The sequence below is a fragment of the Tauraco erythrolophus genome, chromosome 13, assembly GCF_009769465.1.
Source record: "Tauraco erythrolophus isolate bTauEry1 chromosome 13, bTauEry1.pri, whole genome shotgun sequence".
NCBI lineage: Eukaryota > Metazoa > Chordata > Aves > Musophagiformes > Musophagidae > Tauraco > Tauraco erythrolophus.
In genome coordinates this window covers 9,218,336-9,238,755 of record NC_141477.1, presented here as the reverse complement: position 1 = coordinate 9,238,755, position 20,420 = coordinate 9,218,336, and the positions used below count along the sequence as shown (strand labels likewise).

At 47.8% G+C, this 20,420-nt stretch overlaps 1 protein-coding gene across 4 annotated transcripts in view; it reads right to left on the bottom strand.

Moving 5' to 3' along the window:
• MBNL3 (muscleblind like splicing regulator 3) overlaps nucleotides 1-20,420 on the bottom strand; it is a 55,343-nt gene that overhangs the window by 22,902 nt on the left and 12,021 nt on the right. For all 4 annotated transcript variants that reach the window (XM_086619812.1, XM_086619813.1, XM_086619814.1 and 1 more), the window contains exon 2: nucleotides 3,925-4,089. In XM_086619812.1, coding sequence (XP_086475938.1) covers nucleotides 3,925-4,089 — 165 coding nt within the window. The remainder of the gene's footprint in view (nucleotides 1-3,924; nucleotides 4,090-20,420) is intronic.

Below are 20,420 nucleotides of genomic sequence, written 5' to 3'. Positions count from 1 at the left end.
AACACATCCCGGGGTGGGGGCTGCCAAGGACTCTGACAGCTCTGAGCCCCACACAGGAGCCGTTGGGTGGAAGGTGTGAGCAGAGACAGGGACCGTCCCAGGGAGGGGCATTTGTCACCATTGGTGGCGACAGAACCTGGAACAGCTGATTTTGTTAACAAACTGGAAGTTGCATTCAATTTGCCTAGGAGAGATCGTGCCAAAGCTCGAGAAGAAACACAGAGCTGGTGTGAAGAGTGAGGCAGCGGAGCGGCTGGCATTTCGTCGAACACCAGCGCTGCGTCAGCCGGGAAGTGTCGATTCTGAGCTACCTCAGACACTAAAAAGGGAAAGCTTGAAAATGAGAGCCCCAGTATAAATACAGAGGTGTTGATGGCCTGAAGGAGGGCAGACAGGTCGCTGCTAAGCAGCTACACATGGAAAACACAAAAACCAGCAGAAGCTTTTATTACAGTCTGGTGACAGAAATATAGAAGATAAAGATCTTGTACTGACAAGGCCGAAGACCCTGATACTGGAAACACAACTGATGCTGTTCAGAAAAAGCAAAAAAACTGTGTTCCCCTCCAGTGCAACTGCAGGGGCTGGCTGTAAAAGCATCCCTCTCACGTGAAGGCTGAGCATGCTGGACCGAGCCCAAAGACCAAAGCATCCAGCTACCTACCACCAGATGCTCGTTTCCCCAATCTAACCACAAAGACACACTCCTAGCTCAAAGGATCTCTCACTTGTGGGCTGCTGTAGCGTAAAAGTCAGGTGTTAACACCCCACAGCACTGTCTCTTGGCAGGCACCAGCTCCCAGGTGGGCTGGGGTACATGTGTTTATTCATTCCTACTGTGCCTTTGAGTACAGGCTGAAATACAGATAAGGTTTTTGCTGCACGGAACAAACATGTGCCCCAAACACCTGTTGAAATCTGCTCCAGTACTTGTTCCAGGTGTCATGGGCTAAGCGAGTTGGTCACTCTGTGCTTTAACCCCTTCATCGGCACCAAGGGGTGGCACGGCAGGGTCCTGCTGCCCCAGCAGGGCTGGGTTAAAGTTTGGGTTGCCTTCAGGGGCATGGGCAACTCAGAGCTGTCATGACAATCCTGGCTACAAAGAGCTTGACAGGAAGAAAAGATGAAGAGTTTGAAAACAAAGAGAGCTCAGAGAAGGGAAATAACATCCCAGCACAGCAGAGGCAGGGCAGGAGCGGAGGCAGGTGTGTCAACACGGCCATGATCCATCCAACTGCCTGTTCACACTCAGCTAACAGAGCAGCACGACGCAAGCCACTGCCCTGCTCCTCAAGGTCAATCCAGAGCCAGTGCTGGAGCACCTCCACAACCAGCTCCAGAAGTCTGTCTCACACTGCTGCAAAGGGATAAAGCAGAAGGGGAGGGAAGGAATCAGGTCCAGGGTGCAGTACTTTTTGGGTAGCCTCACTTTGGTGCACACGCGGCTCAAAGCGACCGTATCTGAGAAACCAGACACAGCATTGACCAAAGTGGCTCTCCATACTGATGTCAGAGCCCAGCTCTATTCATCTTTAACCTGACTTTTATGCAGCCTAACAGAGACAGAGGCACAAAATCAGCCCAGAGACCTTCCTGCACAGCTCAACCAAAGCCAGCAGTCAAGGTGAGTTTGGACTTTTGAAAGTCAAAACTTTACTACAGTCTTCCTACTTGGCACCTACATGGTCTCTCCAAGGTCTCTCCCAGACAAATACACCATGCTGACCAAATACTCCGCTCCATGTCCTTGCCCGACTCATTTTAAAGCGCTGTGCATCACGGGCACCAAACATTCACGTGATTCTCAGCTTTGCACAGACAGTTAGCAGCAACATCAGAGAGCACCCAGAGACTTCAGAGAAATAAGCTCACACCAGCAACCATTAATTCACACCTAGTAGGCTTCTGTGAGCAGCGTGCAGCAGGCAGCACACCTGGGACACAGTTCTTCCCCGAGCAGTACCTTCATTAAACAGCCACCATCAGGGTCCTGGCTCTTGGTTCAACAGGAAGATTAGTTCTTGCTGGATGTCAGTGGTGGTGCAAGAAGATCTGGTGGTGAATGTTTAGATGCAACAGACACATTCAATGCCATGTCAGGAAGCATGGTGAAAAGCTGCTGCGTCAAGTGCTGGGTTTGCTGTTAGATTTTTTTGGTGGTGGTTTTTGTTATTGTTGTTGGGGTTTTTTTTTTGTTTCTGTTTTTGTTTTTTTATGCAATAGCTTTTCTGGTGAAAATGCATTTTAAAACGTCTAAGCGTTCAGCCATTGTTTGGAGCTATTAAGCACGCTGCTCCAAATCTCCTCTCTGGCAAGCATCCCAATTAAGCAGGCATCCTGTTGATCAGCTTTCCGATCACATGGGATTTGTTCTGCTGCTGCATCTGATATAATACTTTCTGCTTTGAAGAATTTCGTGTGTAGCCAGAAGGAGGCCCCGCCCTTCTCGTTTAGAGAGGAAAAAAAAAAAAATCTCAAAGCCTGCTTCCACTGGCAGCATCTTTGGGAAATCAAAGGCAGGTGAAAGAGCAACCTCTTGTTTGTCCTGAAATTGGTGTGGAGCAAGTCAGGCAGCAGGAATTAGACCAAAAGCTCATTTACTCTGAGCAAAGTGTGGGAAAGCAGGAAGGGAGCAGTCATTGCAGAACAAATTTTTATTTTTCTTCTTTGCCCATGCCTCCCTCATGGCACCATTGAGAAACCAGGGACCTTTCTCATCAGATAAGGTTACCTCTGAAATGAGAGCACTAACGAGACAAACCGACAGATTCAGTCTCAGAGGCAATTTAACAGGCAGGAGTCAAATTGCAGGAGTGAACTGGACCTGCAAGATTGCGAAATGGGAATATGGGAACTTTCCAAAGAGGAAATCCCAAAGATGTTTTGAATAGCCAGCCAAAAAGCGTCCACTGTGAATTCCCCACAGAGGAAAATCCCAAACAGGAAAGGTTTGCTTTCGGTAAAGGGCTAGGAAACCAGTGCTACCATTTTGTAGGAATTCAGGATTTCCTTCTGATGTGCACGTTCAGCCCCAACTTTAAATGGAGAATTGCTAATTAGGCTCTCGGTTAAAAATGCACAGCTTATTTATGTCAGCACCGAAGAGCTACTTCAAGACCTCTGACATTTCTTAAAATACACATAGTGACAGACTCAAACTCAGCTGACAAATGTCACCTCCTCCCAGATACACCACCCAGCAGACATAAGCCATGCTCTCCCTGGCCTAACAGGGTTCTTCAGCCTGAAAACCTGTTTTAACTGAAGCTACAGCAGGGACAGGCAGTGAAGGCTTCTCTGAACTACCTGCTCTGCAAACACCTGTCTCCCATGGGCTTCCCTCCCTGCCTGACGAGAAGCAAATCTTTTCTGCTGTTAGTATAAAATAGCATTATTGTGAAAAACAAGTGACAAGGCTGTGACATTAGCACAACTCTCTGCTGGGACAATGGTAATGAAATGGGTCTCTACTCCCAGAAATAAAAATCCTACAGTCTGGATAAGATTCATCTTCCTCAATTTTAGCCCACCAATGCAATGCATCTAGTCCAAGGGAGTCAGCTGGCCTCTTGCCACAGCATGGAAGAACTCCAGCAGCCTCACTCTGGTGTAAAACAGCTGTTCAAAACAGGATCCGCTGGAATGGAGCCGCTCAGGACTTCTGGGATGTGCTTGAATCACCCGGTCAAAATCCACCCTTCCACTTGATGCCCTGAGTCTTATAGCTCCTTAGTTATCAGCGGAAAGGGGAGCCACAGCTTGCAAGGAAACACAGAGGTAGCATCAGGCACCCCACTGGAAAACACTGCCCAACTCCGTGCAGCACGAACAACCACCCGAGCAAAGGCACAGGGCTGGGGCCTCGGCGAGGAAACAGGAAAGGCAGGCGGAGCGGCGCGAAGCCGGCCCGGCGCTGTAACTTACAATCGGTTGTAGCTGCGCGCCCGGCAGCATGAACTGCATCTGCTGAGCGAACATGGCTGCGGCCGTCTTCTGCTGGATCAGGTTGTTGCGTCCGTTTATTTCCAGTTGTGTTTTTAAGTGTGGGGGAGGGTGGAGATATTTGCAGTTCTCTCGGGTACACCGGCCCTGAAAAAAAAAAAAAACAAAACACCAAACCATAATGAAACAGCATTTCAGTGAATGTAACACTCAGGGCAGCCAGGGAAATTTAATTAAGGATTGTTTGGGTTACTGTAACACCACAATCATCTGGGCGGAGGCAGTTTGGTAGCTACTGTGCCTCTTTTGTGGTAATTCTATAGCAGTGCAATACTTAGGTGAAGAGAAGAGAAACATGACTTCTCCTGCAGTAACACTAACCAAATACTATCAAGCTAAACCCACAAGTTAGGCTTCCTCATGTTAAAATGATTGTTGTAAAAAAAAATAAATAACAACGTAACACAAATACCAATATTTTCAGAAGCTAGTGGCAACAGTTCCAGAAAACAACAAAATTTTCTTGCGTGGGTTGTTTTTCCCCTCCCTCCCAACACCAGACCACTTAATTGTCCCTGACAACCAGACAGCAAGAAACAAAACTGTCTCCATCACTTCCCCAGCTGCACTGGGTAAAACATCAAGAGGACAGCTCTGTAAAGCAGCACCTTTGGGGTGATCTTATAGCAGTCTTTCAGTACTTAAAGGGGGCCTACAAGAAAGCTGGAGAGGGACTTTTTACAAGGGCATGTAGTGATAGGACAAGGGGCAATGGCTTTAAACTGAAAGAGGGCAGATTTAGATTAGATCTAAGGAAGAAATTCTTCCCTCTGAGGGTGGTGAGGCACTGGAACAGGTTGCCCAGAGAAGTTGTGGCTGCCCCATCCCTGGAAGTGTTCAAGGCCAGGCTGGATGAGGCTTTGAGAAACCTGGTGTAGTGGAAGGTGTCCGTGCCCATGGCAGGGGGGTTGGAAACCCAAACCACTCTACGATTCTATGATTCAACACATGTCCTGAGATGCTGAGAACTCCTAATTAAAGGAAGAATTTATAAAATTTCCTCTTCATGCTTTCAATTGTTAAAAGCCACAGTATGTTGCATCGCTGACTACTTCCCCCCACCCTAAATAAACATAAGCACCAGGGAAGCCAGAGGCTCCTGAAAAGCAAAGGATCACCAGTGTCACAGATCACCTCCCATCAACCAACACTATCACTTTTAAAAAACATCTATGAACTGTGCCTTGCTTTAACAGTGTTTGCAAGAAGACATGGAGATAAATATCAATAGTCCACTGAACACACAAAACGAGTAACAAATTTTGTCATTAAGATGAAATAGTTCTTGAAAAATGGGGTGTTTCCCCCCCCACCCCCCCCCCCCTTCTCCTCCTCAAGAAATAGAGGCATACAGAATACAAGAAACATTTTATGCAACTTTATGCATAAAATCTTATAAATAACTTACGGTGAATTTTTTAGAGGAAGTAATTCTTCTGTAGCTATTCAGAGCCTAATAAAACAAGGCCGGGCCCGGGGACCACAGAGCTGCTGCATGACAGATAACTAATGCTTCTTCCAGCAGCCAGCAAAGGAGCAGTACCATCCATTACCCAGCCTGTCCCTGGCACTCTTGTCAAGGGCTGGACACTGAGTTCTCCCTTTTCACATAATTAAGTTTGCTTTCAGAAAAGGGGTACCTGGGGTCACCCCATGTACCTGCTCCTGTTGGCAGGATTACCTGCAGCAGAGCCGTAATCCCATAACCAGGTCCACACAGGTCCACCTGTTACCCACCACTGCACCCAGGGCACAGACTGCTGGAAAGCCCCTGGGATGGGCTCCCGCCTGCATCCAGGATGCTCCCCCAGGGATTTTTAAGATCTGTCTCTGCCTGTACAAATGTACAGGTGGAATTGCTGGACAGCCTGGGTACCACTGCACAAAACCAATGCCGTGACCCACTACTGCAGGGGCTGCTTTTGAACCCCTAGCCAGGCTCCTCAGCATGCCGAGAGAGGGGCAGATCACTGGAAAGCAGTCGAAGATCTGCAAGCTTTAGGTGTGCCTTCCTCCCCCTTCTTTCCTGGTGGGGTAACACTGGGGAAAGGGCTGCAGAGCCCATCTGCAGCATGAAAAGGGCTGGGTGATGGAGTATCATGAGAAACAGGCTTCTCCCTCATCTGCTCCAAGGAGATCAGAGTTAAACAAAACTCCTGGCTCCCTGTTGTTATTTAGAGGCAAATAATTAAATGCAAGAAGTGATGGGCTAAACCTACTGGGGCAGGAAAAACCACTCTCAAAATTCAGCAGCCTGCCTTTGCGGAGTGAAACTCTCTGCCCTGCTCCTAGAAGAGCCCAATGGCTCCCAACAACTCAACTCAAAAAGAAAGAGGCTTTTTAACACTATTGTTTTGGCTTCTCAGCAATCCAACAGCCCCAGACAGCGAGTTAATTGCACACAGGCCCGAGGACATGAATCTTCATCACCAGACACTTTCTTACATCTGTGTAAAGTGAGGGTAAAATGGCACCACGCATCTGGCTGGTGCTCAGAGACTCAGTACTACTACAAGGTAAACATCTGCATTAACCTGGAAGGAGAAGGAGACTCATCAACACCAGGTAGGTTTGGGTCATCCTTCTCAAGGCATCTTACCAGCTGCATGGGACCAGGTCCCTCCACAGCCCTTCCCATCACCTGGGACCCAACAAGAGTCCAGCATTCAGGCTCAGAGCATATCTGCAGTGTCCCACCTCCACAACTTCTGCAGGGCTGCTCAGGTTGCTGCAGACCAGGAGCAGACCCTGCAGAGCAACGGGTTGTCGATGGTCAGGCAGCTGCTCTATTCTAAGCTCCAGCCTTTGAGGGCTTACACATCAGCCTTAGACATTCCTCCTGGTTGAAACAGCACCAGTGCCTTGGGTCAGGAAAATGCTAATTTCTACCAAACTTGGAATAAATCTGTGTAGATGTTTCTACACTGCAGAAATGCAGAATATGAAAAAAGAGCTGCTATTTTTTGTAAACAATACTTACAGGGCCTTCTTCAACTTGAAAAGGACTTTGCTATTCCAACTGAAATTTTGCATGTCCTTGATACAAGCCACCCCAGCTTGGTGTGAAGCTTTGTTCTATTTTTTTGTCAAAACAGAGTTTGTTTAATTCCAACAGGGTGTTCTACAAACAAAATGTTTTTATTACCAACAAAAAAAACCCAACGTGCAGCACAAGGCCTTGATCCTGCACACAGAGCTGTGAGCAGAAACCAGTGCCCACACAGAGTGCTCCTGGTTTCACTGAGGACTTGTACTTGCAAGGAACTGAGCGCTGTGCGGATGCTGCTGCAGAGCGAAGGCTGTGAAGTGCAGCACGGCTGTCAGTCAGGCCTGCCAAGGCTCCAGGAACACTAAATGAATCACTGCTGCACTCGGATTCAAAACCACACCTTCGGTCTAGCTCCTCCTCGCCAGCCTTTGGATCCTCAGCATCATCAACCACTGCATTTCACCAGGACAGGTTAGAAGCCACAGCTGAGTCAGGTTGCCCTCTCCAACACCACAGTAGGTTCTTCATCTCTCAGACAATGAATTTTAGGAACTGATGATGCGACTGAGAGTGACACGAAATGTTCTCAGTTTAGACATCCAGCTATGAAACAACTTTCAAGATGTCTCGCTCTAAAGTGATGGGCACCTCCAGCATCCTCTGAACTCCAACACTGGCAGGGGTGATTCCTTCTTCTACACTTCCATCGCAAAACCCACAGTTCTCACTACTTCTCAGCAGCACATAACACTCTTCAAGATCAATTTCAGCTCTATGAAAGCCACCAGAAGGACAAAGGAATCGTCATTATTCACTTCTCAGTACCAGCTGCAACACGGCAGGGAAAACCACAGGGAACTGGTAGCAAATCTGCTGTGTGGATACTGGGCTGAGGACAAATAAGGACAAACTCCATTTTATACCTGGGTGGCCTAGGAACACAATACGAGAAAATACAACAGGAGTCAGGCCCCTAAGTTTCAGATGAGCATCTTCACGCTAAAAGGTGCAGTTTTGCTGCAGTGACTAGCTGTGGCTCCAGCACATCGAATGCTCAGTACAGGGCACAGGACAGTCCCACTGCCCTGCACAGAGACCTGCTGAGGCACTCTCCGAGCAATGCATTGCACCAAAAAGCACCATCCTCACACCTGGAGTGGGTGGCCGCACTGTCAGGAAGGGGCATGGTGCTCAGAGACCAACCTGCATCAGTGAGCAGCGTGCTGAGCCTGCTGGGACCAGTGCAGCTATCCTGTTGTAACTGGAAGAGTTTGTTGCCATTAATTTAGCATTAGTACTGACTCCAAGGAAGGCAAGTTCCCACCCTGTCCCAGGTGGCACGCAAGCCTGCAGTCAGGGAATCACCACCCAGCAACAAACTCTGCTGCTGGCCTTGGTAACATGCTAAACATAGCCGTATTTTCTGGCTCCCCACAAAATAGAAGGAGTCTGAAGGACCATATTCATCAGCTTCTTTGCCAACTACAGCCTGGAGGGAAAAGCATATGGACTGTACTTCCCAAGGCTTGAAAAATAGATATTAAAAATAAATCATTGAAAGATTTTATAAGAGCATTTTCTCCCCCTTTCTTCCCACACACTCCCCCATCCTTACAGTAGGCTGCTGGCATGTGATTGACTCTGTGTTGCCAACTTAAGTCACGCTGTGATGGCGCATACTGTAAATGGCTGGCATCCGACACTAGCTAATGTGACAGCAGCTTGCAGTGCAACAAAGCCAGCTGTTTCCAGTGCAGCGCTGACGGTAGCACACATAGATCCAGTAGAAAAACCTGCATTACACCTGGCTGGAGTCTGCTGGGCTGCACCTTGTCATCTGCGTCCTAGCTCGGAGGGATGCAAACAAGAGCACGCTGGGTACGGCACCAGGCTGGATGAACCCACCCTAAGCACGCTGCGCAAATTCTCTTCTCGCTGGCTGCTGGAGTGAGCTGAACTGTGCTGCAGAAACAAGGCTTCCAGCATGAAGCCAAGGCTTGCTCACGTTTGCACCATAATACAGCTTGTTACTGTCTCTTTAATCCTGGACACCAGTGAGGGGTTCCAGAGCAGACACGTGTTTCTGGTTTTAATGACTGCACTGTACGTCCCATCAATGACCAGCAGTTCTCATGTGAAAAATCTTTAAAGCTAATGTTGCATTTCACACACTGGAGGCTGCAATAGGCTTGTGCTCTGACTGTGCTGTCTTTTCCACAGACACTGATGATATGTGCAATGACTGACAGCAAAAAGAATGAAAAGAGACCAGGCAGGAAAGGATTCCCATGTTTTGCACAAAACCAGGCACCAAAACACAGCTTGTCTACATAACTTTTCCCTGCGTGAAGCGGCAGATTTCCACTCCTCCAAGAGGAACTCAGTGGGGAGGCACATTCAGAGATGTGCTGGCCCCACTTACTCAGTGCCTGTCGCTCTGGTGCTGAGGCACGAAAAGCTCTCTGCTCACCATCCCACTCAGCACATGCGCACAGAAGCCCTCTCCTGACCAGGGATCCTCACTCCTGCCAGAGCCTTGCACGGCTTTCACATACAACCTCAGCCACCACGGGGTCTGCCCTCGCATCCGTAGGGTAGGCAGGGACCAGGCTGCAGAACTGCCTGCAGAGTGTGACTTGTCATGCAACAGTGGGAGGCAGAAAAGGGGGAGCTCTGGGCTTCATCCCTGTGTCCATGCAGCACAGCAAAGAACATGTACTGAGCAGCACATGCTGCTCCAGATCTATCCCTACTGCCATCTGCTCTTTAAGAAAACAGAGAGACTGGGAGGCAGACTTGGTATCTGCTAACGCTCAAGCTCCAAGTCCTTTGCCCACCCTATAGGGACTTGTAGCTTTAAAGTTACCCTTCCAGGAAAGCAAACCATCGTGTTGGGAACACTGTCCATCCACCACCCCAACTCAAGTGCTTTGTGCTTGCCATGGTTTGTCCCCAAGCAATTTGCTCCAGGGCTGAGCAACTTTGAGCAACTTGCATGCTGGCTGAATTGTGTGGCTCATCCTGCCACCTCCAATGCTGCATCACACCCCCATCTCTGCACAGGTAGAGAGCTGTGCTGGAGGGAGGAAGGAAGACAGACGGCTGTCCATCTCACTGCTGGAGCAAACACCTTCCACTCAGCAAACACCACCAAAAAGCATGGAAATAGCATGTTTTCAACCAAAAAACAAAGGAGGCTGGAGCTGACAATCCAGCCAGATCATTAGCGAGCGTTGCGTCTCACAGATAGGTGTTCACACAGCCCAGCTGTCACTCGCTGCAGTTCAAAGCCCAGCTCTGTACATACCTTATCTGCAATTCCATTCCACAGGCTAATGAAACGTTAAAAGTTATGCTGCCAACCGAGTCAGTGAGAAGTACAACCTTGCAACCTCCCTTGAACATTGACCCTGGCACAGTACATCAGATAACTTCTGCTTAATAGCAATGCTTTTCTCCTCGCAGTGCTGGAGCAGCTCACTTTGCCAGAGAGGTTTTAAAGTGTAATTATGTACAAAGCACTCCTCAAATGTGCTCTCATTGAAGGCTGTTAGCCCACCTACAAGGATCCTAAAAAGCAGGTCTAGAAGGATGTGGAGAAGTGACACATCACCCCTAGGCCTACACAGATCAATTCCACCTATTTTCTTTGTACCTACTATCTGTGTATTTCCCAGACAAGGGACTCCAACACATCATCTCCCTGCAGCTGTAAAGCTCTTCCTGATTCTCCACTGCAGTTTTGCTCCTCCTGCAACTGAAGCCTAAAACTCAACTTACCCCAGAGGACCAGAACAGGAATTATTCCCTTCCTTTTTGAGGAAGGGCCCATACCTAAAGGCTGCAGTCACATCTACCCCCCTTCCTCAAACCTCTCCACTCCAGACTATGCAAACCATGCTCTTTCAACCTTGTGAACACGGTCTCCAAGCCTTTCATTAGGCTGCTCTCCCAGTCAGCCCATGCCCCTGCTGACATGTGTGCATGCATGGGGCACTGTGCTCCAGCCAACCCCTTACCAGTGCCGTGCAGGTACAAAGATTTTTTTTTTTTCCCATGTGTCCTGCAGACGACACTGCTGCTTATACATCCCATGACATTTCTTTCCTTTTAACAGTGGAACATTTTTGATTCAGTCTCAACAAGCCTTTTCCAGAACTATTGCCTACCCTGCCATGTTGCATCCTGTATCATGCAGCTGATTTGCTTAAATGCAATATTTCATACTGCTTTTATTGAACTTGCACCCTTTTTCTACAGACTATTTTTCTGACCTGTCAAGATTATCTGTAACTCCAGAGCTGGTCCTCTGTAGTTCCTCCCAGCTCAGAGCACCCTACAAGTTTAACAAACATACTCTCTATTCCATCATTCAAGTCAGCAGAACAAAACAAAACAAAGCTGAACAGTCTCGCCAAGCACATCCTTCCAGATTGCCACTGAACTCAGTTTTCCAAGCAGTTGCAGGCTGTCACATAAAAATTTCTCCTATGCTTTGTTCCTTGTCTTGCTTGGAAACAGATTCATGCCATGTCAAAGACTTCCAAATCTAATGCCAGCGCTCCATCCTCCACAGGTTGCCCAGAGAAGCTGTGGATACCCCATCCCTGGGAGTGTTCAAGGCCAGGCTGGATGAGGCTTTGAGCAACCTGGTGTAGCGGAGGGTGTCCCTGCCATGGCAGGGGGGTTGGAACTAGATGATATTTGAGGTCCCTTCCAACTCAAACCGTTCTATGTTTCTATATCTCTCTGAAATACACCATCTCAAAGGCTTTCCAGTTCTACTGCTTTTTCTGCTCCTCTCTGGACTGGATGCTGGACAGCTAGTGCTCTGCATCCCTCCTGTGCCAGTGCTCCTACTTGTCATCAAGCACGCGTTTGCACACAACGTTTGGTACAAAGGAGCCAGTGGTCTGAAGGTGCTTGTAAGAGCAATAAAAAAATACAGCACAGCTAGTTGCTGACATTTTTCAAATGCAGGTGTAATACCCATTTACAGAGAGCCTAAAGACTAAAGTTATGGTGTGGATCCTGCTGTGAACAGATCACAGCTGGAAAGAAACAGCAAAACGTATCTCCAGTTAGCATTACCAGATGGCAATCAGCCTCGAAGGGAAGGGAAGCAATGTAGATTTCCTATCCATAGTTTCAAAGTATGTGGATAAAAATGCTCAAGTTAAGGTTAATCCGGTAGCTTCCAGGTACAGATGCTACAGACCCTGGGAAATGTGTGTTCTAGCTAGGAACGAGCATGGTTCATGAATACATAATTTGCTGGAAATAGCATTCAAGCAGTCCATAAAAAGCACAAATGACATGCATTTTGCAACATCTCTAGGATGAGCTTTGCCTAACTTCTTTGAACATTGCACCTCCAGATCCAAAGAAACACCTCCCTGAGCCTGCGCAGACCGCTAAAAACACCCCACGTTATTTTGGCCTAACTCAGCTCCCCTGCAGTCACTCAAGAAACCTCTTCAGATTTTATACTGTTCTGAAGGATGTTCTGAGCTGCGGCAGCAGCGTGTCAGCTCCGACCCAGGGCTGCTCGGGTGAAGAGGGACATGTCTTTTGTCAGGGAACAGAGGACAAGTCAGACCTGCCTTTCCACACAGCTTCAGTGGAAAAAAGCTGAATATCTATCACCAGGTCCCAGGGCTACCAACGCTCCCAGCACTCTCAAGGCAGCCCCAGCTCGTCGCTGAAACAGCGACTGAATTTCACGGCTTCAATGAATGTCAGGTCAAGCCCTTTCCGAGCAAGCCTAGACTTGATTTTGACTGAAATGAGTGAACCCTGATGTTTTGCATGATTTCAAATGAAAGCAGGTGACATTTGGCAGCTACGACAAGAGTTTTGGGTCCTTTTGAACTAAAAGCTCAAAGCAAAGCTCAGTGACACGTGCAAGTGCAATGCAGCCAGAAAGCCCTTGGAGGAAACCACACAGAAGCGCAGTGTTCTCCTCGCTCAAGTGAGGCTAGTGCATTTTGCACAGTCCCAGTCCACCCAGTTCTCCTCTGCCTCCAGCTATGGGGCAGAGCCCTGGAGGCCATCCAGGAGGTAAAAAAGTAACTGTAGGGGTTTAGGCTTCGAAAAAATTATATTCCTCTGCAGCCTTAGAAAAGCAGGTCAGATAAACACAGTCACTTCAGTCCAGGTAGGGTCTTCATGTCAGGTGAGTGAGAAAAATGCACAAGGAATAGGAAGCAGAGACAAAAATCCCTGGCTAGCACATAGGTGCTGCTCTTCAGCCTCCCGTCTCACCCGTGCAACTGCTCTGCTAGGGTGTTTCTGCTTTGCAGGGAGATGGAAGGAAAGACAGGAGGAAGAAAAAACTCAGCATTATTTTTGCAAACATACTTGAGTCCAGACAAAAGCTGCCAACAGCCAGAGGAGGGGACTGCTGAACAACCACTGCTTGAGACCTGTAACACCTCCATCCCTCTGTCATTCCGGCCTTTGTCTATGAAAGCCAACCTCTATCACAGACACAAACCAGGGCTGAAGAGCCTGTGCCCGTGTGCCACTGGCTCGGGGGAATACACTGTGCTGAAGCCCTCCCCTCCATCACAGGACTGGAAAGAAAGCTGCCCCTTGCAATCAGATGCACACCCGCTGTGGCACATGGCCATGCTGATGGGGATTTCCTCATCTACCTACCGTACAAGTGGACAGGTCTCCATCAATAAGTATTATGTGAGGAACAACAGCTTTTTGTCCAAGCAGGAGACATGCTTCCCATTACGTGGCAGAAACAGTTTAGCAGGTGAACAATTCAACCAGTACATATTTTTATATATATATAAAAGAAGCAGCAAAAAAGTATACTGAGCACGTAATATGGCTTCATTCACACCAGGGTAAGAGACACTCATCAGATACAAAATGCTGGGAACAAATAGATGCACAGCATGGACAAATCCTACTGCAGATGCCAGTCCTTTCAAACAGCGTGTATAAGACTGCAAAGCACTTGGACAGGGGGTTTCTCAAGGTGAGATGCACTCTGCTGGGATTCAAACGCGCTTATCTGGGACTCTTCCAAAGTCTGCAGCCTCAAAACGTTTGTCAAGCTTGTTTTTGTTACACAGCTCAAACCAGAACAGGATAGAAAAACAAAGCAGAGACAGCAGCCTTTCTACATCTTCATCTCCCTTTTTGGTATCACCTTAACCAGTGACAGTACTCACAGCGATTGCCAAGAACTTCAAACCACTGAACTCGGCAGGCAAATCCAGATCCGTACAGAAAGGATGGCTCGTTAGCATGGAGCTCAAGTATTTAAAAAAGTACCATCAACCCATCGTTTTTTTTATTTTAATTAGAAACAAGGGGAGGGATCTGAAACTACTGTATTCCAGTAGACGCTGAGCAGCCAGAGGCACCAGCCTAAACTCCCAAATCTTCATTCACCTGGCAATTAGGAAAGCAGAGAGCTGCTGTGAGTGAAGTTTTACTTTTGCACATTGCTGAATACAGCAATGTTCTGCTGAATTTCCCCAAGACAGCACAAAGAGGTCGTGGCTGTCCTCCTGCTTTCATGCAGGAATTTCATTCCAAGCTGTTTGTTATACTTGAAGGTTCTTACAAACTCGGAGCAGTTATTTTGTTGGGGAAAAGCCCTGTAGCTCCTTCATTATATTTTTACATCTTGACAACTCTTTCCAGCTCTGTTCTCCTGCCAAGCTCTCTTCATTCAGGCCAATGGTATGCTCTGTTATGCTCCATGGAAAACATCTATTGATTTTAATGTTTTTGGTCTGTGGAACATTTTTGCTTGCTCAAGCAACAGACAATGTTTACCAAGCCTAAGAAATATATATTAAAGGAATACAGCACTGTCCGAGTGTATTTTTTTTATAAGCTGTAGAGTCACAGCAGAAAAACGTGTTTATCTGAGTGATTACTACTTGCGACGAACAGTAATCTCATTCCACAAAAGAATAAAGACTTCATGGAGTTCTTTTCTTTTGTATCTGCCAATAGGTTTTGGTTAGGCTATGTTTTGTGAACCATATCAGCCTGTTACCACCGGAACTAGGTTAAAACAAAACAGAAGTATCATCAATTTAGAGTTCTCAACTGATCATTTTTAATGTCTTCCAAGTATTGTTCCACTTCTCTCCCAGGTTCAGGAATGTCAAAAGTACAATAAAATAGGTTTCTTTAATACAGTATCAAATACAGGCTCTCTCCAAGCAAAATACGCTTTTACAGACAAGCCTGGCCACAGACCTGCTCCAGCAACTGATCGATAGCAATTACCAAGGAAAGCATTTAGTGCCCGGTAAAGAGAGTGCCTTTGGAAGCATGTTTAGCCCTGGGATCACTGTGTGTATTTAGAGTAGGAGGTGAAGCAGGTGACATCCTGCAACGTTAATATTCCTGCGGGTGAATGTTTCAGCGTGGGACTATTTGTAAGTAAAGAAATCAATTCTACCTCGAAGACAGAAACACTGGCATGTCATTGATTTTCCCCCCGTAAGAAATTACGAAAAACCATGCCAGTCTCCGGTACAATATTGCACAAGTACTGTATTAAAAAAACACCACAAAACCTCACAGAAAAACAAAATGAAACTTCTAATATGTCTTCCACCTCTCATTTCCCTCAGTTCTGTCCCTCCTGATTGCTATTACACCAGGCCAGCTTATGAAAATACCAAGCGCAGTTTCTCTTGCCCCTTAAACCACTTTTTCATTGCAAATCCCATAATCCAATTCTACAACTTTCACCGGCTGATTGAATCTGTCAAGGTCATATGGAAAGTTGATGCTTCTGACCTTCCTCTACCTACAGTGTCTGTTGAATATTACAATTGCAGCAGGCAAACCACACGTAGACAGAACCAAGCAAAGTACATTAAAGCCCAGGAGAATAAATGTTAAAGCACCGTGTTCATGAATACAAATATCCAACGCGTGACCACCTCCGGTGGCCTCACTCCTTGAGTTTACCCAGGGGAGAAAGCAAACAGGGAAGCACAGGGATTGATAACTAACTGTCTGACCCAAATCCACCCTCCTGTCCTGCGGAGGGCAAAGCCATGCACAGAAAACCTCATTCTCACTGTGTTTTGGAGAGTAAAATGAAACTGCAAATAAAAGGAGATTTGTGGGTGGCTGGGTTTTGTTGGGGTTTTTTTAGAACTTGGCAGAATATAACAATTTACCAACTGAGGATTAGCCCAACTTTTATTTGTGTTGTTGCTTTGCTCAGAAAGCAACAGCTTAATGGGCATAAACAGATTCCTGGTTTTCAAAAAAATAATGAAAAAACTTAAAAAAAAAATTAATTCCATCTGGGCTGACAATTCCCAGGGAGAATCTTCAGTCTGGAAAAAATAACTCTGCAGGATGTGCTTCAGCCTCAGCTACTGAGGAGCTGCCAGGGGGTAACGCAGCAGCATCCCGAGCAGGGAAGGATGCTGGCTGGGCTCTGCTAAGCATGCTGATGACTCCTGCTGGGGCACACCATGGCACTGCCACCCTGGCTTTCCACCCTTCAGCTGGAAGATGAGAGATGTCTCTCTCACCAAGAGACATTAGAACAGGACACGAGAGTCCCTTTGTGCGCTACTTTAAGCCACTGAAGGATGTGACCGCAGGGAAGCAGAGGCAAATACAGAAGAGGATGATGCCCTCAGTTGCCACTGCAAGCCAGGATTTGCTCCCAGGCATCTGTCAGAGCCTGGGGTCTGATGCTCCAAGGCAGAGGACACCTTTCTGCTCTTGGCTGAGATGTGCCCAACGGCAGAGAGGCAGAGAGCAAAGCCACCTACTCCTGATGGCTGCCCATGGATGTCCCCAGTTCCTCTCCTGCTCTCACTCCTCTGTCCCATTGCTTGGCTCTCTTCACTGCTTCCCATTCGTCTCTTCCCTGCCGCACATGGAAATCCACCCCTCCACCCACTTTTTCCCATAGCTGTGCCTCTCTGGCTATGCTTAGGTCCACCAAAGACCAAGCTGTGGCCTCATGCTCCTGCTTCAGCCAGATGTGCCGGGCAGGTTTGTGCACAGCACCCCACCTCCCCTTTGCTCCAGCTTAGCGGAGAACCTACCAGACCCTGGGAGAAGGACTGACCATGTGCCACCAGCTCCACATGCTCTCACTCATCTCCAAACAAGGACCTCAAATCTTTCCGGTCCATGCCAGACCTCAGGTTTCACATCCATGGTATAATGAACTTGATGCTGATCAGAGGATTAAAGGTGCAGACACAAAAAGCACCTTCAAAGGAACTCTTGCAGCCTGCTAAGGACAGCAAGCCAGGACCACACATCTCACATGGGCCCTGGCTCCCAAAGAGGGCATCCAGGTCAAGCAACACTGAATTGCAGCCCTCCATCTAGAAGGCAGCAAGGCTGGAAGAGAAAGGAAGGAAGAAAGACAAAGGGGGGTGTGTGTGTGGGGAGAATCTAACAAAAAGAAAAAGAAAGCCTGCCTTGCCCCAGGCAAATATTCCACCTTGGTTAGCTTTTGCAGACTGATTTATTTTAGCGTGTTGTTTATTACAGCCAGTAGCGTATGCACACCTAAGTCACGAAGGGGATTTCTCTTTTAAGAAAACACCTTCAGAAGTGCTCTTTAAGCAGAAGCTGGCACTAGAAAGCAAATATGTGACCAATCTTTGCTACCATCTCAAGTGAAAAGGAGGTTAAGGCAGTGTAAATGTTAGGAGTTGAGCCCACGGAGCAGCACAACAAGCTGCGGCAGCAACAGGACAGGCCTGTTTCCATGGAGGTGAACACGATGGGCTTGCAATGCCAAAGACAATGCACTGCCATCTCTATGGGCAAAAGGAGGATTTGGCACTTACACAGTTCTGGGCTAAAACCGCAAACAGTGAGACATATTTAACCACAGTTCACATGCACTAGTCAAGTACCACGCAGGCAGCCAGCCTTAAGGGACAGGATGCCAAATTCTGTGCCAACATCTGAGAACCTGTTAATTTTGATGGATTTATTAAAACAACATCAGCCAGAGCAAAACTTCTACCTGTCCTAATTACAACACTCCGCACAGACCCCTGTCCCTCCCAGTCAGCTATCCAGTCTCGTGAGGGTCTGTGCAGGTTCACGCTCCCCACCTCGCTCAGCCAAAGTGGATCCCAGCTCTTGACCCTAACTGGGCACAATCGAGTAATAAACCCTGCCCAGGACACAGTAAGCCAACATGGAGGCTGCACAGCAGTCTGCTCAAGGAGGCTTTCTGCCCACCCTGTACTCCACACTGACCTACAGACCCAGAATTCAGGGTCACTACAGTGATGTACAGCCCAAAGACCCCAAAATCTAGTAAGAGCAGTCTGTTTTCTCCACGCAATCCCAGGGATGAGGATTAATTGATAATGCATTTTGTAGAAACTGTGATTTCAGACACTGAAAGGTTAATTCCATGTAACTGCTGATTAGATCTGCTCCCTCTCCTGTAACAAGAGCTGTAGGATAGGACACTGAAAAGGTTGTACAGCCTTATTGGGTGGATATATCCACTCTCTCCTGCGGGATGCAACTTTTGCCCTGCCAAAAATCCTGACCTAAATTCTCCTGAGTGGCACTGGTGTAAGTGCCAGAAGAGCTAAGAAAGGAATGTGTGGTGTGTGTGCATGCATATGTGTCCATCCATCCGAGCAGACCAACAGGAAGGGAACTGATCAGGCCTTTAATTTCATTTGCTTGGGTTTCTGGAGTTTGCGTTTTTAATAACTGCCAGATTCACTTATTTAGGTTTGAGAGCACAAGAAAAAAGCTGGGGGAGGTAGAAGCAACTAAAGCATATCCACGTGGACGCTCTTGCTTATTCAGGCTTCCATCACAAAAAGCAAACTGATCGCATTACTGTGGGCTTTTTCTGCCCTTTCTGTATTACTGCTCTGCTTTCCAAACTCCTGCCCTCAACTTCTACTCTGAGCAGCTTATCCTTGTCCCGGTCACTGGTGCAGCAGAGACTGCCCGATGCTTGACCTTTTGCAGACGAGGAGGAATGCGAGGTGAAAGGCTGTTTTCTATTAGAAAGCTATCTCGACAACATGACTTCCTCAGGCAGGCAGGCAGACACCTGACCTCATGTATTCTGCTTCTGCCATGGACAAGAGATACCTTCAGACACAGCACAATCGCTTCCTAAAAGGGCAACAAGGCAACCTTTCACTGCCCTGATGGGGTACAGTCAGGATGAGTCAGCTGCCATGCAAACACTGATTTGCTTTTAGGTGAGATGGGCCCATGGTGGGTCGGGCTAGCAGAGATTGCTTCTGCAAGGAAGAGTGACCTTTCGTGAGGACATCTGCAGCCTCTCAGCCACGTGAGAGGAGTAGCTGCAAAGAAGCTCCAGTGTCATTAGTGAGTCTGGAATGCAGCACAACCGGTGCCGACGTCAGCGAACACCCGGCTGGAAAAAATGCTCTCACTTGCTGAAACCAAGATAGATGGACTTCTGATAGGGCCCCGGCAGAAATCCCTGCACAAAGTTTTGGGCAAGTACCTCTGATACAAAGAAAGAGGGAATAATTAGGAAAGTGTTAACACTTTTCCTCTGGCTGGGCTACGCTCTGAAAGGATGCTTAAAATCATTCTCTGAGCATTAGCACAATCAAGACAACAAAAAATAACTTTCAGTGGTGTTTCTGTCCCAGCTAATGTGAGCTCTACTCTGAGAAAAGGCTTCTAAAGATTTTACATTACCATGGACTCTTCAAAAAACCCACGCAGAGAAACACAAAACAACAACAATGAAAATCCTCTTAATTCAATCTCTGCTTTATCACACAAGCCCACAGCAGGGGATTTTTGGCTGTGGGAATACTACAGCTCAAGGTCCTGCTCCGATTACTACCCAAACACAGAAGGAGACGGTCCCAGGCTTGACAAGTTTTCAGTCTAAACACAAGAGACTTGGTGGAAAAACCCCAGGTGGCACGGGGAAGCCTCAGCAACACGGAGACTGCACGCCAGCCACTCCGTGCTGGACTGCCACTGCTGCGGAGCTGCGGCTGTGATGCCCTCGATGCTTTCTGAGCTCCCGCCTCCCAGCACCAGGCAGCTCTGCCCTTTCCACCTCTGCATCGCTACCTAAAATCCATCCTGCCCATTTGCCTCTCAGCCCCCAGGAACATTTTTTTTTTTTCCCCTCTCAACTCTCCCAACTGTGGCACAGGAGCAGTTTGAGCAGTGACAAGCGTGACACGGAGCCGGCAGGGAGGCTGTTTCTCACAGCTCGGTGAAGGTTTCAGACATCCCTGTCCTGCTTTTATCACCCCTGATGGCTCTCCTGCCCGGAGCCCTGCGTCATGCCGCCTGCTCGCCTCGTTCCAGCTCCCACCCTGCAGCACGGCCACCGATGCTTTACAGGCAAGACGACTGACACAGCAGGGAGACAAAGTCTGCAGGGAGGGAACCGCGATGATTACGTCTTCATCTGCAA